The sequence below is a fragment of the Netta rufina genome, assembly GCF_964035555.1.
Source record: "Netta rufina genome assembly, chromosome: 2".
Lineage (NCBI taxonomy): Eukaryota > Metazoa > Chordata > Aves > Anseriformes > Anatidae > Netta > Netta rufina.
In genome coordinates, this window is record NC_140124.1 from 46,772,693 (window position 1) to 46,800,381 (window position 27,689).

Below are 27,689 nucleotides of genomic sequence, written 5' to 3' on the forward strand. Positions count from 1 at the left end.
CTACATTTCTCCTCCAGCCTGCTTGTGCCCAGACCACTGATTCTCAAAAGCAAGTTCAGGCAAAGGCATTAAAAGTTCAGTCCTTTTGTTTGATGAGATAAGCATTTGGATGGGGAAAAGAGGGTGTGAAGAGGGAGCTTGCAATGAAGGGCTTATATTCCTTTGTTCCTCCCCCATGTCATTTCCAGTGAAGAGACAAACATCAAAAATAAGATTTAATAATAGCTTGAAACAATGAAGTAATATCCCCACCATTTTATAAGATAATACGCCCTACAAGACATTCAGCATAGATCACTACTTCCACCTAGGATTTAGGATTCCAACAGATATCCTACAGTATGACGGTATCAGGGCATATTTGACAGGGCTTCCCTCTGTTTGCACGCAGAAACACTTTTTCTGGGTTGGAGATAAAATTTGTGTGTTGAATGGCTTTATAGATGCCCAAGGAGTTTCACAAAAGGAATACACATTTTTCTAGATTGAACCAATATACAGTTGCCACCTGTAAATAGCTGAGATCTGCTAAAAAAATTGGCTCTGCTCTGTAAGAACTAGATTTGTCCTTTGCCTTTGTCCACCAATATTTTTAGAAAGATAGAAATTACCAGGCTTAGTGAAGATTGAGCACTAAGGAAGAGGGACTTTGGAAGTACAATACAAACAGTGAAGTCTGGATCTATTGAGTCTGGATCTATGCCAAACAAAAGCAGCTCTGGTGGGAAGACCGGGGGAATTAAGATCTGCAGAACTGGACTGTCAATGAATTATGCAAGAACTGGAGAGAAGCTGCAGGAAGTAGACATGAGAAATGAGAGATGTGTATAATTAAGTTTTCAAGATAAGCAGTTTCACAGCAAGTTGACGTCAAACATTTTGCACAACCTGGCCTGCCAGAATACTGTGCTGAGCTGGGATAGTAGGCTACAATTCAGCCTGGGAAGAGTGGGTGTCACAGGCAGCACAAACATGGGCTTCTATCTTCTATCAAAACCATACCTTCTCTCAAAACCCCTAAATCTTCCTTGATTATCTGTTCCTTTGGGCATTTTATCTGCCTTTTCCTTATCTTAACTCTGACTTCTCCTTACAGTATAGACAAAATACTGCCTCTAAACTCATCTTGTACTGCTGTCTGACCAATGCGCTCTCTGAACTCAACAAGTAAGTTCTGAAGAAAGTGCCAAATAAATAACAGTTCAAGAGCATTTTTCTTGTAAGATAAATAATGGCATAAACTCATACTTTATGTCACTCTGGGTCAGGTGGCAGGATCAAAATATTCAGTATTTGTCTGTGTGAGGAAAGGACACAGCTACTCTATTTGGCAAGAAGCTGTATTGGAAAGACTGTTGAGTCATCATGTTGGTTGTTTTTTTTTTCAATCTCCATGTAATGCATATAGTAACAGTAGTTTTGCTGCCATCCAAAGAAATAAGTCATATTTCATGGCTGTATCATTGGCTAAAAAGCTGTATGTCACAATCTGGGCATAATAGGTAGGAAATACGATCTTTTAAAAGTGTGAATAAATCCATTAACAACACTATGCAGGACTTTTGCCAAGTCTCACAGGAATAGGGATGAGAGGTTTGAGTAAGCAACTTGTAATATGATAGGCAAAAAAGAATGGCCCTCAGGAACTGGAACTAAGTGGACGCAGGCAAACTAGAAGTTTCCACCTTTATTTTTCCTCATTTTCCCCAGAATGTGGGTGATAATGATGAAAAAAAATAAATTTAATTTGTTACAATCTCCTAAAAGGCAGAAATAGAACTTGAGACCTTATAAAGACATCAATTTTCTTCTCCTATTCTTCATGAAAATTCAAAGGGAACCATGTATTAGTTTTCTCCAAACAAAAGGAAAGAGCAGCTACCTAATGCAAAATTATCTAAGAATGTGAAAACATTTATGGAAACCTTTAAATACTTTTTTTTTTTTTTTTTTAAACTTAAAAACCAACCAACCAACTAAAACACCACAACAACACAATGTTTTATCAAGTTAGGACCTCTTTATTTGTAGTTAGATTGATTTTTGCTTAAAACTGAGATCTGAAATCAACCTAGCTTTCCTTGAGTAGAAGTCTAAGCTGACAAACTTCCATCTTCAAAAACCCTTCTTAATTACATATAAGCTCAATTGGGAAAAAAGTTTCAGCCAGATAGAGACAAAAATAATATATATTTTTTAAAGGGCTGATACCCAAGTCTGTGACGCATTTATGGAAAGGTAATGAAGAAAATCAAATTCCATCATCAAATAAATGTCTGCATTTTTGTCAGAGCAACTTAAATAATCGCCCTCAGCTGGAGGTTTCTATTGCAGCTCAGTCATGTTCCCTCCACACCTGGTATTTCTATAAAGCATAAATAATCATGGATGCAAATATGCACCTAATCAGTCACCATATCAACTCTACCAGGCAATGACCAAATGCTATAGGAACAAAATGCTAGTAAAGGACTGGTAGCTTGCCTAAATAACTTTGAAAACATAAACACTCACTTGAATTCATACTGACTTAGAATGGTGGAAAACCTGTGTGGACATGGACCTGTGGCTTTAGATTTCAAAAGAAATTTACACATAAAAATGATTTTTGAAATATGAAATGCAGATAAAAATATTACTTTGGAAAAAAGCGTTTGTAAAAACTACGTTAAAAAAAAAACATTACAAAATTAGATCCTGAAGAGGAAAAAAAACAAACATCAAGCTATAAAAACTACATATAAACATTGTAGGTAAAAATCTGAAACAAACAAAAAAGAATATGTGGGTGAAAAAAACAAACAAACAAACAAAAAAAGAATATCACAGAAAAATAGTACTTTGCATTTTTGTACAAATTGAGACTTTCAGAAGGCTTTAAAAACATACGACTCACTCTCTACATCTCCCTGGGAGGGGAAGTGCAGAGGCAGGTGGTGGTCTCTTCTCCCTGGTCACTGATGATAGGATTCATGGGAATGGCACAAAGCTGCACCAGGGGAGGTTCAGACTGGATACAAGGAAAATATCTTTACTGTGAGGGGTGTCAAACACTGGAACAGGCTTCCTTGTGAGGTGGTTGATGCCCCACACCTATCAGTGTTCAAGAGGCATTTGGACAATGCCCTCAATGATATGCTTTAACTTTAGCACTGCAGTGGTCATGCAGTTGGACTTATCTTTGAAGGTCAATTTAAACAGAACTGTTCCACACTAAAACAGTACATAATTCGAAGTTTTTTCATTATTATATAGTAGCCCTTCTTTAAAGGGCAAATTATTTTGAAGTTTAATTGTCCACAAGTGGTTTAAACAGGTCATTTTGTGAGATCAACACATTTGTGTAGCTCATATTTCTTCTGCAAATAACTTAGAAAAGGAAAATAGCTGTCTCTGAGCTATGACAACTACTGAAAACATCTAAAACAAAACATAAACCAAAACATTCTTCAATTCAGTGAAAAAATTTCAAAGATCATCTGTCATAGATCAATCCTGCCCAAAATTGTGCTTGTTTATAGCAATTGACAAAACGAACTTCTTTCAGTAGGATTAAATAACTGCATCTGAAGAAGACTGCTGTTCCATGACAGAGTAATGATTGATGTAGTTTAATTTTGTGTATAGTATTTTGTACCTTTGCAACTTTGCACTTACCTTAAATTGGCATTGATATATTGCTTTCATATCGAGACAATATGAAAGCTAGAATCGAAAATAAATGATAGCTCTACAAGCTATGGCATAGTAACTGTATTCCAGCTGAGTCTCTTTTCGAATATATAACTACATTTCAAATTTAATCTCCGAATACAACTTTTAGCTTACTATTTATATCTGGCAAACTACATAGGGACACCAACATAATTAGATTTTATTATCTGTAACAACTTAAATAGTTTGTATCATCAATAGTAAAGTTGCAGCTAATACAACAGCTACACTTTTACCTACTTGTTAATTTTCTTTCCAGCTGATCAAATCCACTAGTCCTAATATACATGTATGATTTGGGTTGCAATTCATGAGAGTGTTAACATAATGTCTAATGATACTGCTAATATTAGACAGCGGGAAAAGCAGCACCTCAAATTTATGCAAGGAAGACAACCTCTAGAGAAGAGGGGAAAAAAAACATCTTTTTTTTTTATGGCCAAGCGGGTGAAAAGGCCCACAAGCTTTTAAGACTGTCTCCTTTCTCACAATCCAGAGTTTGTCATCAGGGAACCTTCAGAGATCCACATCCTCAGATACAAAATCAATGACATATTTTAACATAAAAAATGCATTTTTTAAGTTAGCTTTCTGTTTCCAAATATTATCAGTCAGTGTAACCACTCAGTCTAAGCCTTGTGTTTTCTCTAGGAATCTGACAGGTATAAAAAAAGTTATATTATGATTAGCACATCTCTAGACATACATATAGACCGTTGAAGTTTTGAAACTGCTTTATTTAAGGAACTAACTCTTCACCAATAAAATAAGCTTATCAGTTATATCATCAATTTTCTGCATAGGCCCTCTCAGACCTGAATACCATTGAATTAAAACATTTTGGACTTTTTTTTTTTGTTATTAGTCCTTTCACTTCCATCAGTTAGGCATTACGATGAGACACACCAGCTAGTTTAACCAGCTAGCTATGCTGCAAGATGGTCTGCTTGGCTGACCACAGGGACAATATCAGGAAGCCTCCTCCAGCCACATAAAAGGCCAGTCCTCTTTCACAGTGCAGCAGCAGCACGACAAGATGTAACAACCTGTTGAGCCTCTATTAACTTATTTCATCCTTTGAAGTCTCAGCAAGCGTGCTGTGACATTTTGCGCCTTATGGGCACGGCTCTCAACAACAGGCTTGGTTCTGCTTCAATGGCATAACTGTTTCTCACAGCAATTACAGCTGCTATTTTCATCCTTTTCAAATGGCTGTAGAGTTGAATATCACAGGATGACACAGGTTATTTTTTCCTCAAAGACTCCGCTACTACTATGCTATTTTGACACGATTTCCAGTTATCTTTTATGACACCCGACTTCTAAGTGTAACAATGTGATGTTATACACTTGCACCTGAGTGACTGGCATTTAAGGTCAGCAAAACATGTCTTAATACTGTTAAAAAACATTCTGAACTTCCTAACATCATAGAAGAGACTTCTTCAGGCTCAACCACCACTGACTTTTCCTATAAGCTGTAACTCGGACAAACATAGTGACACATAACGACTATCTTTAGATGTTCATAGGCACATATCTCTGCTCAAGAGCTGAACTAGTAACTACAGTACTCGCAGGGAGCTGGGAAAAGCTTACGTTCTGCAAAGCAGAGGCTGTAATGTGCACATACCTCCCAACTGGAACACTTTTCCTACAGGAGCAACATCTACAACTACTCCAGCAGGATGTACTCTATCTGCATTTATTTTCTGTACTTAAAAATAATTTCTCACTCATATATTTTTGAAGTAAGAGTATTTTGTTTCTAAATGTTAATACAGAAAAAAAAAATGCTTCCATGTTCTTACTTGTATTGATTTCCCTAACTACTTCTCTCTGCTACTCTTTCCATCTAGAATCACAATATGTTGAACATGAACTGAGATATCTATTTGCTTAGGCTGCTATACAATAAGCAGGTAGAAAGTACTCTCATGAAAAAAAGAAAACAAACACACACATTTTCTGTCTTCAATTAGCGAACAAAATTATTCCTATAGGGCATCCTGCAAAAGTTTTGCAGAAAATTCCTGCCTTCTAGAAACAAATGATAACAAAAACTCTAGCCTGTAAGGATAGGTACTATTAGTTGAAGCACTGATAATGACTAAAAAACACCCTGAAAATTATCTAAACAGTGGGATTTTTTGTTTGTTTGTTTGTTTGTTTTTTAAGCATGAAAACAGTGCAATAAAAATAACCTGATGACTCTTTACCTGATATGCTACCTTGAAAAAGCAGTATTCCTCACTGAATACCCCATATCCACAGGCAGGGATTTGTTCTTTGCAAGACAAGGAGGACGGAGAATGAGCAAATGGCTTCAGAACTAGCCTGAATATGTCTGCTTTCTTCATGGACTGTTTGTTTTAAGGACATATTTGTCAAATGCATTATATAGGATTCTGTAAATATCACATTTCCCTTGTAAATAGACTTCCCCTGAATGACTAACCCACAGTCATTTTCTTGACCACTGTCTAAAGAGTCAGTTGAGACATCTTAGAAGGAAATCCCACAACTTGGAAGCCAGCTACTCTAATAACTCACTTGTGTTCCTAAAATCAAGGTCCCATGCCATGTCACAATATACTTTTTGTGCTTTACAGTAGTTCAAACTTCTGCTACGCAGGTAGGTAGGGCAGGGAGGAAGATCTGAGTTGCTAAATTACTGCAGTCTAATTTCATGACTGCTGACAATTTATCAGGTGGGAGAGAGCTAGCTGGAAAGCTAGAAGCTATCATGAAGTTAGAAGCTGTTGTTAAGAAGTGTGCTATGGGCTTTAATCAAATGTCTTTTGGAGACTGAAGCTAAAATGCAATTACCGGTATGGTATGAAAGGTAGAAAAATATCCCCCAAAGATTTAGTTAAGTTAGGGACCTTTGGGGTTTGTCTATGTAGAAAGCTAAGTCATTGCCATTTACCTGTCATTGAGTTAAAGATCCGTGTGTGTAAAGTACTGACATGCCCTTTCTTTTTTTTTTTTTTTCCCCTCTTAAACAAAAAAGAGGAAAGTTGGATGTTGGTCTCACATGTGCTACTTTTTGGATATGCAATATTTAACAGATTTGAATGATACAACACACAAAGACATATGAAATCTCCTGACATTTGACTAAGTCAAAGCAGTGGACAACAAGCAGCATAGGATACCTCACCCATGAAGGTTGATTTTTCTTTCACAAGGAGCGAAAGAATTACAATGATCTGACTACAAAGTTGTATTGTAGATTTTTTTCACTTTTAGTAATTGTCCCCACTTGAAGCGCTTACCATGCTTTCTAAATATGTTATTGGATATAGCAACCACTGTAGCTAACATTCTACGTTTTCACTTAAGGTCTTTCCTTAAGAACTTCAGTTTTTACTGAAACTGCTTGAAGTACTACATACTACTACTAAAAGATTTTGCATTTTTAAAGAAGAACTTGGAAATAGTTTTGTTATTCTACGTGTCAAAACTCACCGTTACATTTTTAGTTTAGTTCCTGAGATTCAGCAATATGAATGCATAAGGAATAAAGCTTAGGATTCACTATACCACATCACAGCTTTCAAACATCCAGACAAGCTTCTCTGCTTACTTGGCTGGGGATGGTTACTTCAGGATAGTAGCCAAACACAGAATCACAGCAGTAGAGCCTGGAAAACGTCATTCAATTGAACACGATTGGGCTGAATTTCACAAATACATCATCTCCTTAAAAGACGGTAATGAAAACATTATGATAAACTTCTTATGGGATATAATGGGATTCCAAAAAAGCTGAAAATGTAAACTCATTAGTAAGTAACACTGGGCTGCAAACAACTTATTAGATCAGCTTTGATTTACAGTGGAAACCTTTCCTAAGGACAGAATTACCTGGAATTACTTTTAGATATACTGAAAACAGCTACTTACATACATGCAATACATTTAAGAAATTATTGGGAATAAATATCTACAGAATTAGAAGTTTCTAATTGCAGCTTAAAAGACTTATTTTGCAACAACCTGTTTTGTATGGTTCTTCAGGGTGAGGATCCTGATAAAGCAGCTAAAACCTTTGACACACGTTTCTCTACAATCTAGTATATATACAATGTCCAAACTCTTCTTATAAGCAAAATGCTACTGATACAACAGTTCGAATGACTAAATTTCCTTGCATTTGAATATGTCCCAGGTGGCAAACAGGACCCCAAAAGTTTGAAAATACGGTGAAATACAGACAATTAAGATGATCCAATGTTTTCTATTTTTAATTTATGTAATCTACATGTAAAAATAAAAATATGAAAAATAAAAGAAAGGCAACACTGAAGGCGAAATAAAGACAATATATCTGTGAGTCAGAGTACAAGACTGTTTTACTACATTAAATACCATGCTGAGCTTGGCTTTTTATTATTCATCATATTCCACAGAATTAAGCAGACCTGTACACTAACACCACTCACTCATCAAACAGCCAAACCTGACCTGATGTTCATTTCATACCTAAATTTATTGGTATGTCAACACATGTCAACAGAGAAAACATGGCTAATGTAGACAATATGTCTTTTCAGTAGGCTGCTCCAACAATAACAGAAACAAATGACGCCTCCCCTTCCTTATTTCCAAAAGCCTTGGCACTGCTCCCTCCTACGCCACCAAACTAAAAGGGTGGACTATAGTGGGAGTGGCTTCCACATACTGACTGATCCTGTAACATCATTGCATAGCTTCCCTTCCCAGCCATTGACCAAAATACTGTTGAATTCAGCCGTTACAAACTTAAAACCAGAAGATTACAGATATCCTAAAAAGAAAGTAGAAGGTGAATAAAATAAAATAAAATAAAATAAAAAAATAAAATAATAAAATAAAATAAAATAAAATAAAATAAAATAAAATAAAATAAAATAAAATAAAATAAAATAAAATAAAATAAAATAAAATAAAATAAAATAAAATAAAATAAAATAAAATAAAATAAAATCATATATTCTATGATCTCATTGGGTCCCATGGATTTGTGTGCCTCTAAGTTCCTTAGATAGTCCCAGACCTGATCTTCTCTAACAGTGGGCAGTTCATCATTCTCTCAGTCCTTGCCTTTGCCTTCTGGAGCCATATCCTTGCTTACACCCTCTGTAGGCTTCCTTTTCGTGTTTGAGTTTTCCAGGAGCTCCTTGTTCAACCATGCAGGCCTCCTGGCACTTTTGCCTGACTTCCTCTTTGTTGGGATGCATCGCTTTTGAGCTTGGAGATCTTGATCCTAGAATATTAGCCAGCTGTTTTAGGCCCCTCTTCCCTCAAGGGCTTTATCCCATGGTACTCTAACAACCAGACCCCTTAAGAGGCCAGTCTGCTCTCCCAAAGTTCAGGGTAGTGAGCTTGCTGTGCTCCCTCTTCACTGTCCTCTGGATCCAAAATTGCATCATTTCATGGACACTGCAGCCAAGGCTGCCCTTGAGTTTCATATTTCCCACCAGCCCCTCCTTGTTGGTGAGAATGAGGTCTAGCATAGCACCTCTCCTCGTCAGCTCCTCTATCACTTGGAGAAGGAATTTATCATCAGTGCATTCCAGGAGCCTCTTGGATTGCCTATGCCCTGCTGTGCTGTCCCTGCAACAGGTATCAGGGTGGTTGAAGTTCCCCTCTGGACTGCCTTAAATCCAGAGCCACAAGCTCTTTGTCAGCTCCTCATTCATCCCCAGGCAGAGCTCCATGCACTCCAGTTGCTCACTGACATAGAGGGCAATACCCCCTATTTATCTCCTCGTCCTGTCTTCCCTAAAAAGCCTGCATCCTTCCATTACAACACTCCAGTGATGGGAGCCATCTGTCCCACCACATCTCCACAATGCCAAGGAGGTCACAGTCCCGCAGGCACATGTACATCTCTAACTCCTCTTGTTTATTCCCCACGCTACGTGTGTTAGCACAGAGACATTTAGGCTGGCCCCCTGATAAGCTGACTTACTGGCTGGAATTCCTTTGTGCTGCTCTTCAGGTGCTCTCCTGCTGACCTGTGACCCTTGTGCAGGCTCTGGGCATCTGTCACTGACACTGGCATCAAACTGGGAGGAGTAGTATGGATTGCAGTCCCTGTCCCCCTCCTCCCCCTGCAGCCTCTATGCTCGCTCAAATCAGTTTAAAATTGTCCAATAATTTCAGAGGATGGGGAAAGAGAGACTGGCAGCCAGAAGCTGAGACAAGGGACAGAGAGTAAGTTTCACATTCTTAGAAAACCACACTAAAAACGATCAATATTGTCTTGGCTTGTTAGCATCTCATCTTAACTTTCCACAAGAGACCATATACTAATCCCGGTCTCTTTACTGACTTCCAGTCTCAGTAATTAAACTGAATCATATTATTCCGCTCTGATTATTAAGTGAAAATTGTTGTTAATGTTAACAGAACAAATGTTTAATAGCTGATAACACAGTAGAGGCCATTTTAAAGTCCCTCTGCAACTTCAGTTGCATATGTTAATCTCCATTTCACCTTTAAATGTTACAGGTGGTTATCATTACATGTCTGATGTATTGTCACACAAGGACACAGTTCAGGGGAGAGAGAAATTAATGCTAGACAGTCCACCCTGTATGCACGTCCCTGAAATGCTCAACTGTATCACGGTTATTAATTTGAAATCACAGAAGTAGTAATGAAGCAAGTGCGATCATGCAAGATTCCCTTGAAAAAGGGGAAAGTTCAACATGTAAGCTGCATCCCATTAAAAAAAAAAAATAAAAATCTCTACCACCTAATAGAGCTCCACTGAGCAGAATAGAGTTCCAAAGGCTAACAGGCACAGAAGGAAACAGTGACTGGGGTTCCTGAATGATCTGTCTGCAAAAATACTGCTTTCTTGGCAGCTGAGGAAAGGCATACATAGAACTGGAAAGAAATCCTCATTGCTAATGTCTGGACTCTTGGAAACTAAATAATTTGACAGGACTGACCCCTTAACATGATCTCCTTATAACATTTATCATGTATTTAAGATTTTTAATTTCTAAAGCTCCACATATACACCAATTAATCATCACACTGTAATAGGACAATAAGGGAAACTGATGTCCCATAATACTTTGTCTTCAGCATTTTTCTTCGGCAGCAGAACAGCTCATGAATGTTGAATGCCTTCATTAACAGCCTGGACAGAGAGCATTAATACAGCAGAATAACATGCACCTTCAGCAAGTTTGCAGATGACATTGAAATGAGGCAAGCAGTTGATGCAGTGAAAGGTTGAGCCAACAATTAGAAAGAGCTCGAGAAGCAGCCTGCCAAAAGCCTCTTTGATGTTCAACAAAGGCAAATACAACGTTCTGCACTTGGGAAGGAATAACTTCAGGTAATGCTACAGGCAGAGGCTGCAAATACACACATTGTGTGTTCAACCTTCCTAACCACCCTGGTGGTTCTCCTCTAGACTTGGCTTGTGTTTGCCCTGTAGTTTGGAGCCCAAAACTGAAAACAGCATTCCAGACACAATCTCACAAGTAAAGAATAGAGAACAATCACTTCCCTTGACCTTCCATTTATTCTTTCTTCTTGTAGTTCACTTTTGCCCTTACTGCTGCAAAGGCACACTGCTGACCTAAGTTCAACTTTTTCATTTGGTCCCCAAGATCCTTTTCTCCAAGAGGGAGCTTAGTGGCCATTTCACTCAATCACACTCTTCTCCCTTACACTAGTCATTCAAAATGACAAAGCTGAACATCAAAGATGGTGGCAGAGAAAGTTTAAGGTATTTTCTTGTAGTGAACCCCATATATTTACGGCTAGCAAGGAAAAGGATAAAAAGACTTCCAGTTTGGGCAGAACAACGTTTCTCCTAGTTTCGTTTGAAGAAAGCCTTACAGGCTACAATTACAAAATCAATACCTTCATAACATTTCTAAAAACCAAATTTCAGAAGTTCTGCACTTGACAGTTAGGCCCTTAATCAACAAAGCAATGGCTACAACCCGTATTTTCAGTACTCTGAAGATTAACCCATTGGTAAAAGGGATAGGAGAAGATAGCGATATTTTACTTCAGATAAATTGTTTTTGGCTGCTGTGCTGTTTTTCCTAGTTAGGATGATGAAGTTCAGTGAGCCCAAGTTAGAGTTATCCAATCACTAATAGTCTGAAAACATTACTGAAGTTATTTATGACATAGCACTTGGAAATGATAAAAGACTTTAATAATGTTGCTACCCCACTTCTTTGATTTGGAAACTATCATGATGGAAGAGATGCATTTTATTTTAGGAGCAGATGAGACGTGGAAGAGCACTGACATACTACCAGCAGCATAAAAAGCATAAGGGAGTTGTCTTAGTAGGACAATAAAGGGGAGATGTTTACAGAATGGGTTCAGTTTTGCTATGCTGTTGAATAGTTTTGCCACGCAGAAAGACAGAGCATATTATTTTGAGTAAGGCACACCTGAGCTAACTTCTTTGTATATCATTGTGCTGTTTTAAGAAGTTATCCTTGAGGACTTGTTAGTGTTAGGTCAGAGGTTGGACTTGGTGATCTTGGAAGTCTCTTGCAAGAGACTAGATGATTCTGTGATCCTGCTGCAGCTCGGATCAGCACTAGTTTAGGATTAGATCAGTGCTAGCCCAACACACAGGAGATGTGCCCAAAGAAAGAAAAAGCAATAGACACATCTCACCTCCAATAAACTCCAAGCAGTTTCAAGGGTAATATGCACTTTACTGAGAAACAACCAAAGAATCAGAAACATACAAACCATCCCTCTCCAACTCAATTACATTTTCCTTTTCTTCTGGCCCTATGAGTCTCACACCACCAACTTCAGAGTGGATCTGCTTCAAACAGAGGGGAAGAGCATGTTATTAGCTACAATGTCAAGTTCCTGCTGGTCTTCTGAATGATGGAATTGTCTATTCAATCCCTTCAGAGTAAAAAAGGACCCAGATTCAGGTCTCTCATTTTCTGGTTGAGTGCTTTACCTGCTAAGGTAATTATGAAAACAAGGACATGACCGTTACTACTGTTTCTTTTCGCAGATTTTTAGGCTGGTATGTGTTTTGCTTTTTTGTTGTTGCTGTTTTTTAAAATACATCTAAGGCAGATCCAGATCTTCAAATCTGTACATCATTGTCAGTGCTAATACATAAATCATTGATCACACTATCTCATTTGGCTCCTTCTCTGGTGTGATTACCAATAGAAAAAGCTCTGATGAAGTATCATCCATCCCACCTTCTCAATCTTTTCCTAGAGACTTTCAAAAGGTTTCCTTTTGGCTTCAGAAGAGACACAGCTGTTTCTCCTCTCTCTACACAAACTTCTTCCTTTTCCTTCTGGAGTATGACATATATTTTATACTGTTGGTAATACAGATCAGTATTTCTGGATGTCAGTTACTCATTAACTACAAATGAGAGTAATGTAATCAAAGTGTATATTTCTAAACAAGTTTTCAAAAGTATATGGATTTCCAACAGTGGAAATCTTCTGTTCATTTTGTAAACCAGAACCAAGTTGCAAATAAAAGGCAGACTCAATAATAAAATACAGTGACATGAAGACGTGGAATAGTTTGTATACTAAGGCTCCATAGTCAGGACTATGACTGGACTGGAAGAGTAGTCAGCTTTTTAAGTGTAAAATTATTATATAACATCCTTTTGCAGATTTGAGCAGTGAGAAAAGGCAGATTTGAGCAGTGAGAAAAGGAGGAATTTGCAGTGGTGCTCTATGCCTGCCCTCTGCACTGTGATGGTCAGAGCTCTAGCCCACTCTTTTCCAAAGCCATTCTTCAGAGGCATAATGTAAATTCTAGTCAGTAATTCTTTTATAACCACATCTCCTTGAGAGAACAACTTTCTAAAGTTAAATTTCTAACCAAAATGTAGAAGGTAAATGAAGGCAAGGTAGATGAAGTAAGGAGTAGTACCAGTCAGTTACGATGTGATTATCAGACAACCACTACAGAATATAAATATATATGATCAAACATTTCACACAGTGCAAGATACTATAGCAGGCTGCGAAGCATCTGTATAAAGCAGAATAACCAAAGGTAAAGACATACCTTCTGTGAAGAGTAGCATCATGTTTGTGCTTTTGTTAGCAACCACGTTATTCAGTAAGGCAACTGCAGTTTGCATTGTATTTCCTAGTATATTGTCTTGGTGTTCCTGCAATAAATAACAATAATAAATAAATAAAAATCTAGTATTCATTTTTCAAGGTGAAGACTGTTTCTCTTCCAAAAATGTAGTAACACAAAAACAATACTCTCTCAACCCTTAGTAGTCAAACTTGAAAAATACAGGACAATCAGCCAAATATCTTACTCAAGAATGTCAATTTCAGGCAGCCAAATCCAAAATCTTGAACCAAAACTTCTCCTTCTTTTCTTTAAGTAGATATCCCTATATATTCATGAAAAAAAGGAACATTTCCCTTTGCATGATATTTCTTTTGTTAATGGTATTAATTTTACTCTTCTCAGTTTCAGCTTGATAACCCACAGTGAGTCATAAAATCCAGTTGTTGTTTCTGTACTTTCTTAAGTCTAAAATTAATTCCACATACACATCAGGTGTTTATTTCTGTATCTAATTACACAACCCCTGTGATGTCTGTCTTATGCTTAATGATTTTACACAATTTTCTGAGATTATACTACTAACAACAAGGTGCCAGGATCTCTACATAAACTTTTTGCTTTTGTGGTAGTTGACACACTTGCACGCTGAATTTGAAAGATGTGGATAAGGCAGTGAGATCAAAACATTTTTTACTTGCACTACTTACAGTAATAAATCACTAACTTCCAAAAATACAAAATAGGACAAGTTTTTTCAAATCTGAGTCTAGATATAAATATAAACCTGAATACATTTCAAATCTCCCTAGGAGGTTCCGGGAGTATTTTTTCCAATTTTTCAGATTCAAATCCAAATAGAAACATACATCCAAAGTGAAAATAACATTAAGAAACAGAATCGTATTTCACATATAGTAGGTTTTTCACATGAATCTTCACTTCCATGCTTCCCAAACAAATCCTTCCATATACTGTTATCACTACCACAGAACATGCTATCTCTTATGAGCCATCCTCTGCAGCAGGCCTTTGAAAAAGAATTAAATTTGAAGTTGAAAAAGACAAAAGATTATTGGTCTGAAGTTGGGTGAAGTATTTCTGGTGACAAATTTTACTTCAGCCCTTGAATAGAGTTGCAGGAACCCTCCTATTGAAATTTCCTTCAGGAGCCTAGTGCCAGTGGCCAGGAAGAGGTTTTTGTTTTGTTTTTCACAGTATCTCTCTGCTCAGGTATTTATGACCTTTTTTCTCAGGTGTATTCTTGAAAACAACAGCGGCAATCTATCCTTTCCTGGGAAAATCCTATTGATCGTCTAAATGCCACAGCTGGTGCAGAATTAGACTGATCAACTGACAGCCAGCAGCAATCAAAGCTAACATGTTTTACAATCCTTCCAAAGATTCACTACCTATGAATGACACTCAGAGTGATATCTCTAGTTTATAAGCTGCTTTCTATGTTGGGCCAGCTACAGCATTTAGGAAAAGCTACATTATTTGAATCCCTACCTGTGATCATCGTACTAATGGTTACAAGAAATTCTCATGGAAGACACTCCTGATTTTTATTTCTTTCCTAGTCTGATGAAATTTAGGATACTGTGAAGTGCACATTCAATGTCTCTTTTCAGAAAATGCTACATTGCCATGGCATAAAGGGCCATGCTTTGCAAAAAACAGATGTTTTCCTTTTAAAGATTTAACAAACAGAGACTCAGGTTTGCTTTAACAGCATTAATTTGTTTCCACACTCAAAAACTAAAATTAAATGCTATTATTTTTTGTAAATACCACAAAACGTACTTGATAAGGTATAATACATTAACAGATGAAGAAATATATAAACATACATGGCCTTCTATTCAACTTAAGGCTGTAAGAATTTTCTACTTCTACTATAGCTTTTTTAATTGGATCATAAAAAGTGATAAGGGAGAGTGGCTCATAGCCTTTTGAAGGACTGTAGTTTCCTCTCAGACCTTAAAAGGATATATCCAAGATCCCCAAAGTTCCATTCATTTTACGTAGCACTTTGAGATGTCATTTATGACTTCTGTGAAGAGTACAATAAACATCTGTTTTTGAGAAGGTTTAAAATACAGCCTGATAAATTTAAAAGCTATGTTGGAAAGAATAAACCCTACATTCTTCAGAAGATAAAACAACCAGTACAGAAAGGATATACCATAAAGCCATAATACTAAAAAATAAATTTGAAGTTATTGCTTACAGATAGCTGAAGAGTAAGAAAAACATTTTTTCAAAAGATCATCATGCTCCTCTGTTACCTATCACCACAATATCTTATTAACCCTCATAGAGAATGTTTAGAACACAATACCTTAAACAGGATAAATGACTGTTATTCAAAATAATGACACACACAATGAAAATACAAAATTAAAGCAAAGAACTCTACCTAAGAGTGACTCATATTGTTATTGCAAGTACAATATTTCTGTTACTGCCCCATATATTTGGAGCAAACATCTACTAAAATTCTCTTTTGAAATATGCCATTATAAGTTGGTAGTTGTTTACGATAGCAATCTTTTGCATTCACCAGGTTGGTAACACTAAAATGAAGCAATCTTTACTTTTAGTGAAGATTAATTACACTACACAACTCTGTAATGAAAGACTAGTACTGATGCATTTGCTCACATTCAAGTATGTGTTAGTCTTATCTTAGCTTAAACCAACTAGAATTCAAGATGAAACCATATCTTAGATAAGCAAAACTGTCTCTTCATGAATAAAATAAGCAGTATATTCAGCTGGACTACTAGAGTTTTCATGTACGTGTCATAGATGAATTGTGACAGGATACTAGGTTTCAAGAAGCTACAGGTATGCTTTACTTACTTAAGTCATCATTGATTGCTGTTAAACTAGATTTTAAAGGTCTATAAAAAAATATGTAACTTCTTCATAATCTATCAAGGAGCAAAGCTGATCTAATTTGTGTGCACAGCACCACAAACTGTGGACATTTAATGAACAGTGCACTTGACAGCTTTAATAAAACATAGCATTTGCCAGCAGAGATAATTAGAATTGAAGCAGCAAAATTCTAGTGTTTGGCAACACAGATGAAACAACTTCATTAAAATGTACAGCTTCGGCAAATGAAAGGCAGGAAAGCACTGGACCCTGAAGAATCAGCCTTCTCAAAACTAATTGCTTCAGTGCTTAAAAAGGACAGCTATGAAATACCAAGGGCATAACAAGGAAATACTACTATAAAAAAAGCACAGAAGATAAATCAGGCTTTTCAAATAGGACTGCACTGTATTTAGGCCATTAAACTTTTCGTTCTAATTTTGAAGGGTTGTAAGTTAACAAAAGAAATCAGTTGGAGTATTTTTTTTTAAAGCCAGATAGGTAAAAAGATATGAATTAGCAAGGTGGGAGTATGAAACTCAGCAAGATACTATAGTCTAAAGCTACCATTTCTCTTTCTTTTAGTGTATTAGAACCACGTAGCTGGACTACAGTATTTTAATTACATTATAGATAACAAATTAGATAGCAATTGTAGTAAGAAGTTACCAATTTGTGAGACTTCACATACCTGCCTCCTACTCATTTACCTGAGAATCCCAAACCCAAATGCTCTAGATGTTGCTTTTTCAGATATGCTGTAATTAAACTTAAGGTCTGCTATACTCCCTAGTAACACTGTTCATTCAGTGCTATCATAGTGACTAAACTTTAACTGCACAGGGGCTCTCCTTCCCAAGCTTACATATCACCTATGAATGGAAGGTATGCTAATAAGGGAATTTAACAAGGAGCAAGTTTGATTTTTCATATATTAAACCTATTGAAAGAAGAACATTATAGAAGTGAACCCTGTCCAAATTACATATTTACTCAAAGATGCCTCTTTCACTTGAAGGCTCATTAGCACAATGTACTTGAGTAATAAGCCGCATAAGCTGAGTATTGAAGTTCACAAGGACCTCTAACAAGAGCACTGTTTAACATTGCATTTGACCGAGTTTATTTTGATAAACTGTATTACTGTGTACCTATGAAATCGTGTGAGAGAAACTTTTCTGGCCCTAACAGTAGAACAGTTCTGTAGAAAGCTGTATTATTAGCATGCAGCTCGCAAGGACCATTCCCAACAGCTTACACACTGTTCTGTGGTCACAAGACAAAGTTCACTGAGAAACAGATTTAATCCAGCCATGTACATAGTTGTCTAACCAGGTCTTAAACATTGTGCGGCTTTTGATGCAAAGACCAGTTATGCATAAACTGAAGGCAGTTATACACAGATCTCCCACGTAACACTATTCTGCTTATTTGTGATCTAAACCATTCTAAAAACAGACACGTCCTTCAAAATATGGCCTTGTTCAATGGTAGAGCTAATATTTCCAAACATTTTCCTCTGGGTATGGTCATATAATAGGGAGCAACTAATAATCTGGCAACCTGTTTCTGGTATAATCGTGCTTCTTGGATGGATCACAGTAGTGATATATTCAGTCCACATGTGAAGATCGAAAGTCTTTCAACTTTCACAAAGAATGCTGTTAGAATACTAGAGGGGAGAAGAAAAAAAAAAAAAAGAAAAAAAAAAAAAGAGGGAAATCTGTATTCTTAGTCACCAAGTGCTTAAGCAAAGCCAGAGGAAGCAGGAGTAATTTTTAAGAAGTGAAGAATGCCACTAATAAAAACCTAGAATATTAAGTATCAGCCAACAAATAGTGCCAGGCTTAGATTTTGTTCTTCTACAGGTGATGCAAAATTTCACAAGATGCTTCTTTGAGAAGATAGCAATTTCTCAGAAGTACATCAGTTTACAAGTATGTCCTCTTGCCTTGCCTAAGTTCAGATTTCCAGACACCTAACAATCTTTCTTTTTAATCCCAAACTCATTTGTTGCATCCTTTTCATTTCCCCAAGTTCCTTGTTATCCTGGAGACAAGCATACAGTTCAGTCTGTGCTAATGGTCAGAATTTCACGGGACAGAATGAGGAAAGATGATATTTACAATAAACAGAGCTCTAAAGAACATCGTCACTGTAAAATGAAAAGATGAGATTTGTTGCTTTTAGAAAATTAGTTTCTGTCAAGTTCATGCCAGTGTTTCTTTAGTACACCAAACATTAAGGGCTGAAAATATCAATATATATCAATATTCTTATTCTAGAACAGAAGGCCAAAGAATGGACACCATGCCAGGGCCGTGAACGAGAACAGTATTTTTGAACACCTCTTTAATAGGGTAGCTACTTCTCCTCCTTCATGTTTCAGTTTGTGGAAGGTGAATAAATCATGCTAATCCAAGAACAAAAATTTAAGTAGCAAGTTAAGTATGGCAAAACTTCCCTGTCAGCAAGCATGAGGTTTTGTAAGCTATAAAAAGATGTGAATGCCTAAATCTGTTCAGAATTAGAGGCAGGCAATCGACAAGGTTATTAAGAGGAAAACCAAATGAAGACATGTCAACAATACTACTTTACACATGATGAAAGGAGAAAGACTTCAGGATATTGATACATTTTTAAAATTACCATATAATATTTTAAGCAGAAACTACCAGTGCTCCAAACACAGAGCAAGAAATCCATGTTGACCCTGCTTTTACTTTACTTCTGACAAAAAAATAAAATAACATAAAACAAATAAAATAAAAATACACACCTACAGACACGGGATTTTCTTTTAATCAATTTTCACTTAATCAAATAGTGATGGGGGTGCAGGAGGGAAGCATGGAAACTAACGGTCTGATGCAGTGAATTAATGTACCGTTTTTGGTCTGATTTTTGGACAAAGGGATAGGATAAATTTTGTTGCAGCACAATAACCGTTCAAGCCATTACCATTACAGATGAAATATACAGTAACTCGGTAGAAAATCTTTAAATGAAATGCCATTTTTCTTCCTACAGAATTGTACCTAAATTTCTGACACCCACGACACCTTAAAGCTTCTCTTTTTGCTCCTGAAGACCTTAGGGAAAGAATACATTCTCAATGCCAAATTTTCTTTATTGTCAACAGACGGAGTTTGAGAAGATTCCTCTCTCTGCAAGCAGAGTCAGGCTCTTTCACAGGGAAGAAACTCTGAAGGAATTTCCTATAAAAACATAATTTTCCCCATTACCTAGAAAGAAGGATTACAGCAATTAGCCTCCTGAGCATTAAAGCTAGCCTTTGTGAAGAATAAAACCTTTAAAAAGAAAAATCTGTTCAAGACTGCTGAGAGAGAGTACAGAAAAGGAGCTACAAGGATATCTTACTCCAGAGCAAGACACTTCTTTAAATTAAGGAAAACGCCAGCACCCTGGAAGTGTTCATGCTGACCCATTCTGAAGCAATATTCCTGAAAGAAAGAGAAGCTACCACAGCAGTAACTTTGTATTTAGTATCACGAATTTGTAAATGCCTTGGAGAGTCTCAAGTATTAGTGAAGCGTTTGAACTCCAAGCTCACTTGGGAGCTGCAATAAGCACTTACACCAAGAAATTTCCATTCCAAAATATTCATTTCTCAGACTTACATTTTCAGCATCATTTAAAAGCTAGTTCTTAAACAACTTCAGAAAATGACAGATACCAATCAACTGACATCTTTTTTCCACATAGGACCATGCTTTGATGTAAATGACAGCCTCTTTGCCACTACAAGGAAAGAAGTTTAGATGAGTTAGGGGAATTTGCTGATGACATTTTTAATTTAGAGAACATAGATTCACCAGACTTATCCAAAAGATCACATGAAAAATCTTTGACTGGAAAAAATTTGAAGGGTTCAGAATGGGATATATGCTTAAAATCATAAAAAGAGACAGATGCTGAATAGGGCAATACAACAGGGCACTAGAATAGGGCACTCATCTGGGACACTAAAAATTTAGTTTCAGGTCTCTGCTGGAATTGAACTGTGCAGGGATTTGAACACTGGTCTCTTATCATCAGCTTTTAAGGAATGGGTCTCTGTCTCTTCTTCCCTGGAACCTCCTCCCTTCTCTATAGCTAAATAATTGCTAAATTAGTAGTTAAAAGCAGAAATTGAGACTGAGCCAGTGATTATATTGCCTACTGAGGTGTGCAAAATCCAGATCAAAATACTCAACATTTTCCTTAACAGGAAAAACAAACAAACAAACAAACAAAATAAGAATTTTTTCTTAGGAAGTAGAAAAGAATAGGAAAAGCATCTATTGTCCTTAACCTGAAATTGAATATTTCACTCTTCATACTCACGGACTATCTTAAAATTCAGTGCTGCTGGAGAAGAAGGTGTTGAATGAGAAGCCCTGGGTTGGCAAAGAAACACAAAAAAATGGAACCTGTTTGAATGAGCGAAGGTTGCTTTTCCCTACCAGAATTTAGTTGGCCGAAGTGAGATATACTCAAACTGTCAAAAGTGGCAAGAAAGATATATTTACATATTTAGTTTATTTTACCCTTTGCTGTATGCCTTCTGCCTTCAAAATACTGTTTAATTCAAAGAATGTTTTTTTTTCTCACATTCGCATTTACTTAATATGTAAATGCGAGAGAAAATGTTGATAATTAGTTTATTCAAATTACATTAAACTTGAAAAAAATGAGTAGCTGTTACATTGAAAGGAAGCATCTGCTCAATATTCTGTTACTAGATTCTTGATAGTCTCATTACATTTTGGCATCTTCTAAATAATTTAATTATTTCTTAATTTCTATTAGGATTTTGAATTTAGGGATTATCTAAATGGTTAATCCCTAGTATGAGAGACACTGGGTAATTGTGCTCTCTTTTGTGCCTTTTTTAATGTAATCCTGTTAGTTTTGGACACCCGTTCCAGTGGTTTTGCATTTTTCACAGAGGTGTGTTCAGGGAAAAAAAAAAAACAACATCCTCTGCAATCAGACTATCAGCTCTTAGTACTGCACCCAGCTCAAAGCAGACATACTACTGCATGCAGATGTTCTAGCAAATCCATCGCCCAGCCCTTCCCCACTCAACTTGGTCCTGTAGCTGCAAACCATCTTCTGTTAGTTGATACCTAGGCACTAAGCCACATGTCAGGAAACAGGCTAGAGCTAACAATGTTCCTCATTGAATGGACTGGCAGAAGTGCCAAAGAGAATTACAACCTGCACTATTCTTGCACGAGGCAGAGTGAATCTCTTTCATGTTTCGGCTGTGGGCTTAGACAGACAAGCAATTATACTCTAAGCAAACTATAATCATACCACGGCACTAGACAGACAAGACAGGAGAAATTACAAACTGCTTGCTATCTATATGTGAAAGCTATCTAGCAAAACAGTGCTTAAGCATAAATGAGAAATTGTTAAACAACTACTTATCATCGTGGTTCCTTTTATTTGTCATTATACTCTATAAACATCAACTCCCAACACCAAAGCTATTTGATTAAGAGTGAAATTCATGTTTACTCCACAGGAATTCTACAGGGAGATTTTATTTGGTATGATTTTTCTTAAATATCCTCAGTCATGGGAAGACAATCCATGATCATCCGCCTGGCCCAACACGTACACTATAACAACTGCCTTTCACCTCTGAATTCTTAACTGAGTGCCAAGTCATATATATGAGGTGCAAGAATAAAAAGAGCTAGGATGAACTGATGGTCCAAACAGACTTGAACTATGGTACTGAGACAAAGATTCACAATTTGAAGGCAAAATTAGAATTGATGCCATTCCTAATTGTATGCATGCCATAGTTAGACTTTTGATGAAAACTCTGAGTGGACTTGGAAATGCATATTTACGCTGAGTAAGACTTGAAGCATTTGCTACCTCTCAATGTTAGTTTACAAAATTAAGTATTTGTGAAATCCAGACCTAAAAAATGCAGTCTTCATAGCCAAAAGAAATCTCACTGCTTTCAAAGAAACAAGAACCACACTTGGAAACAGTTTGAAGGAACAGTCTGAATTGAGAGCCAGACAAGTTCTGAACTGGAACAAATGAAGAAGAAACTACGGTTTCTTATTCCATGTAAACATTAGATGGATTTCTGTTGTGTAGACACAACAGAAAGGAAGTTTACTGTTACCCCAAAATCTCCCACAAAGATCTAATCCACTCATCAGCCTAACTTGGCGTCTACCAAGCCATCAACCCTATTCTTTAATCAAATTTCGTGTGAGGTTAGCGTGATTTTGCTATAATTACTATTTACCAGAAGGAACAGTGGGTAGTTAGGATGAAAAATTGAAAAGAATAAATAAATCTAGAGACTAAAAAGAAGGAACTTCAAGGTTAATGATATATTTTTTTTCTTGCTTAAATTGTTCTAGGATGTTGCTGCAGTTTCCAGACCCCACAGTTTGTTTTTAAATTAGTTCTGACGGTGTACAACCAAAGGCACATACATTTTCAGTTCTGTTGGTCTGATAAAGAATTAACATCTGCTCCTTTCCTCATTTATTTTTTTTAATGTATTCCTTTGTCTTCTTGTTTTGTATTTAATAATTTTTTTTCTGTCTCTACCTGTGACCCTAGAAAAAGTGAACATGACTAAGCTGCTTTAGTAGGCAGCGTTTCAGGTAGTATTCAGCAGAATATTATGAAGTGACAGTCCCATTTTAGCTCTATAAAATACTGACAGCATGAATTCATTGGAATTCACTGATTTTTGAAGATAGTTGTTTCCTTAGCTGGCAGGAGTTTGCCAGTAATGCTAAACTGAAACAGCATCTGAACCAGAACGGATGAGAAGAAACCAAGATGTAGAAAGAAATGACAGCTATCAAGAATGACAAAAATAATAAAAAAAATAATAATCTGAAAATAATAATACTTGCAATATGAGATTTATAATATTATAAATTTATATGTGCTAATAGATTACTATTCTTACCAATTTAAAATGGTACCTGAGTGACAACAGCCACATTTTCACATAGCAGCTGCTATTAAACAGAAGTTACAGACATAAAGCACTAATAGTACTCATCTCCCAGAATAATAAACTAGGAAGAAGTGGCAGAAGACAGAAATTGCTTCACCAAATATATAAAAAGAGCACAGCACAATGAATTTTGCCACCAGGGAGCAATTCTCAGGCCATTCCAATCTCTTTCGTGCCAGGCTGCAGACAGGTTGCAAAATTCATGGTACAGGTACAGCTGGTGCTATAGGGTCAGCTGCCGCCCGCTGGTGCTCCTGAAGCTCTCTGTGTACTTGCCTGGCACAAGCTGGGCACCACTTCTGAAAACTCTCAGTTGTCTTGAAGTCAGCTCCTGTGTTTCAAAGAGGAGGAGCAAGGGTATAATTCTGGATTTTAAATCTGGTCCTAACTCGGATCTACAAAAATAGTAATTCTCCTCGTAAGCATCTAAACCAGCATCAGATGCCGTGACTTCAAATAAATTATGTTTCTTGCAGCTACATACAAACTCACTGATACTTTACTCCATTTTTATAGGAGATTAAAAGGCAGCTCACAGACACATTTAAGAATGAGTAGCATCAGCAAAATAGGAAACTCTTATAAACAAGTCCCACTTCTTTCTCAGAGGAAGTTCTTCTGCATTATTACTGTTATTAACAACGAGTTGAACACCATTTTTAATTTGCACATCTTTCCAGGGGAATCTACAAATGATTCATTATTGCTTTCTTCATATACTCTCCCCACCTATCCCCCAAATCATTTATATTAAATACCTACTGCATTGATTCAGTACATTAATTTCAGGGATCCAGGTTTGAAAATCACTATAGGTTACAGAAACAACTTTTAGTAATGACAGAGAGATATTCCAGTCATCTATACACATTTTCTTCTAAGTGCAGCACCCATTTACAAACATTCCTGCTTTTGGTCACTGTTAAGGAAGTTATTTCCTGGAAACACAAGAGATGGGGGCACTATGGGGGCACTGGAAACATGGCACCTTCATCCCCCAAGGCAGTGAATTTCCCCCCCGTTCTGGTTCTCCCTGTTGGGGAGACGCCGCTGCTCTGCCCAAGCTGTCTACCAACAAACAGTAATTTTATTCTCATATGAGCTCAGAGCCTGAAAAGGAGCTGGATACTTTTAGATCAAAGTAGCATTTTGATTCTAAGAGAGAGACATAAAACAGCACCAGGTACTACAGTTATTATCACTAGAGGCCAGTCAGAAATTTTACCTCATATACAACGTCACACAATGTCCCAATACACTGTAAAATGAAAGAATATAAAAAAAATTGCACTAGTAGATTAAGATAGCACAGAAACAAGTTTTAAATGAGCTCATTAAAATATTGACTTTGTTAGGTACTAGTAATAACTAAAAGAGTTAATTACTCATAATAAATCATTTTAAAGTTATTAAGCTTATTATATTAGTGTTTTACTTCATTTCACTCAACCTATCCTCCTGAATGGTTATTCATACTAACAAATGTATACAATAGATGTGAGAGGAAATAAAAGGGTGAAAGAGGAAAACAGCTGAAATATATCTGAAAAGCTGGTAAATGAAATTAAAAAAAAAAAAAAAAACAGGGAGAGGAGAGTAGGGTATTATTAGCTATTTTCATATCCTAATGGAACATGCAAGTTTCAGTCTGCTACTAAGAGTGGATCTGTGGCAAAGAGCCCAAATGAGGTCTGAGAAAGGATAATGTACCTTTAATGATAGAAATAGCAAGAAAATTAAATATAATCATGTTTCATTAAGCATACTCTAGCTCCCATTTTTACTAAATTATTTTATTATGATTTCCCAACTGTCTGTTGAAATAACCTTTTACAGCAATTTAATTCACCATCATAAACAAGTCTCATTTCTCACAATGAAGTCCCCCGGGATTAGTGCAAGGAGATGGATAATCTCAGCCCTGCCAAACCTGCAGCCACTAAGGTAACCACTCAGAGAGACAAAGATTTTTGTTTTCCTATTTGTGGCTGAGATCATTAAGATATAATTAGAAACGTATTCATGAGTAACAGAGCGCCTGTTATGGAGATACCATTCGCCCAAAAGCATCTTCTATACCAGTCTTTAATAAGAAGGGCAGCAGGCATAATCCCCACTTCACTCTCTGGAGAGTTCTGCATTAAATGGACTGCATTAGGCATCCCTCTCGCTCCCCCTTTTTTAATGGCATCTTATTCAGGCATCCAGTGTTTTCTCAGGCTCCATTGTTACCATCAAAACTGCTAGTCTGTTTGCTTTCAGCAATATGCTCCCGCAGTGCCATCCAGATGTGAGCCCTAAGGAGAGCTACGTGCAGTGAATTGAAATCCTGCTCCAGAACTTGTTGCAGGGCAAACAAACGTGGAACTTCACAATATACAGTTAATAGAAATAATGGTCTTGCAGAGTAGTTCTCGGCTCTCCCCAATAATGAAAGAAGCTACCAACCCTTGTAATACATCCCTTCTGTTTGGTGTATGCTTTACTCAGATGAGTAACTCAGAGAAATATGTTTTGTACACAATCTAATTTAATTCCAAGCTTGATATCAAATCACCTGAGATTATAATGGAAAAAATTAGAAGCAATGTAAACACTGTTTGGTGGATGACGTATCTGCCACAGGGATCAATTTAGAGCTTTCTCAAACTGCAGAGTGAAAACTGTCAGTCACCGTATTTAGCATCATGATGTTTGAACAGGTTATTCTTTTATTTGGTAGGCAGGAGTTTGAAAGCAAATAAATGAAAAAGAAAGAAAACAGTTCTAGGGCACAATTTTGCTTCCTGTATTCACATGAGTAGTAAAGAATTACTTGCTCAAAGCAAGCGAGGGGCAAGAACTGAATCTTGTAATATGCACAGGGGATGAGAAAAACAAACCTAAGAGAAAAAAAGAGACTAACAAAATTTCAGCTGACTGTGAGATGATGCTACTGCTTGCAACTGTAATTAGAAAGCTACAGTAGGTAAACTAAGATTGGAACATGGTAGGTTTAGTCTTTTTATATGCATTTGACTATAAATCTATTCTATCAAAACAGTGATTCTTAAACTTACCTATAAAAACATTTTATAATACAAAATATACTTAGAAATTAAATATATAAGCCAATGAGTAATTGACTATAGTTAAAAACAAAGTTAAAGGCAGAATATTTAAGATTTAAATTGTTTCACTTCAGAGAAGACTGACATTCTAAAATCGAATTATCATCCCTCATCATGAGCCCTTCAAGAAGACATTAACACCAGGAACATACTATACATGACTGAACCCAAACCACACAAATTTCTAGATAAATGATCAGAGTTCAGAAGCATAATACGGAACCTTTGCCAGCCAAAAACCTTTCACAGGCATTCGATAATCTTTTACAAGCTCTATTGTGAAGCACACAATAGCTTATTACCTTAGTCATCAAAATGCAGCTGGTCAATAAATGTACAGTCAGCAACTGCTATGTTCTTACACCAATATTTATTTAGATGAGATCAGGAGATATACCTCAGTCATCTGGCAGAGCAGCGTTAATGTCACAGTAAAATTCCAGTCACGAGATCAATAACTTCTGTTCTGTAAGTAAGCAACTCAGCTTTACCTCAGCAACTACTTTTTCTTAAATGCTTTCTCTCTGCCTTGACATTTGCATTTGCAGGAAAAGTAAACTGGCAGACTGCTCTTAATCAGACAGACAGACAAAGTTTGGAAGGAATGAGATTTTACTTTAATATTGCTTTTGCAGGAAAAAAAAACAAAACACATATATATAAAAAAAAAACAAATTGCTTTGGGTGAACATTTTCATTGACAGTGATTAGTTTTTACGACCCATCTAAAATCTAGCATAAAATTTCCAGTAACTATGGTATGATCAGGATTTTGCCCCATAACTTTTAATTAAGAAAGGACGTATTTGATGCTAGACTGGCAAAGTCTCACAAATTAGGAAGAATTGCCACTCACTTGTGACACGTTTCACACATTTGCAGCATGGTGCTACAGTTCGCTT

General features: G+C 36.6%; 1 protein-coding gene across 1 annotated transcript in view; it reads right to left on the bottom strand.

The window, feature by feature from the left end:
* Window positions 1-27,689, bottom strand: part of ULK4 (unc-51 like kinase 4) — a gene marked incomplete at its 5' end in the record, with an annotated part of 228,746 nt that overhangs the window by 78,633 nt on the left and 122,424 nt on the right. Inside the window, one exon of the mRNA XM_084281505.1 lies at window positions 13,759-13,864. Coding sequence (XP_084137631.1) covers window positions 13,759-13,864 — 106 coding nt within the window. The remainder of the gene's footprint in view (window positions 1-13,758; window positions 13,865-27,689) is intronic.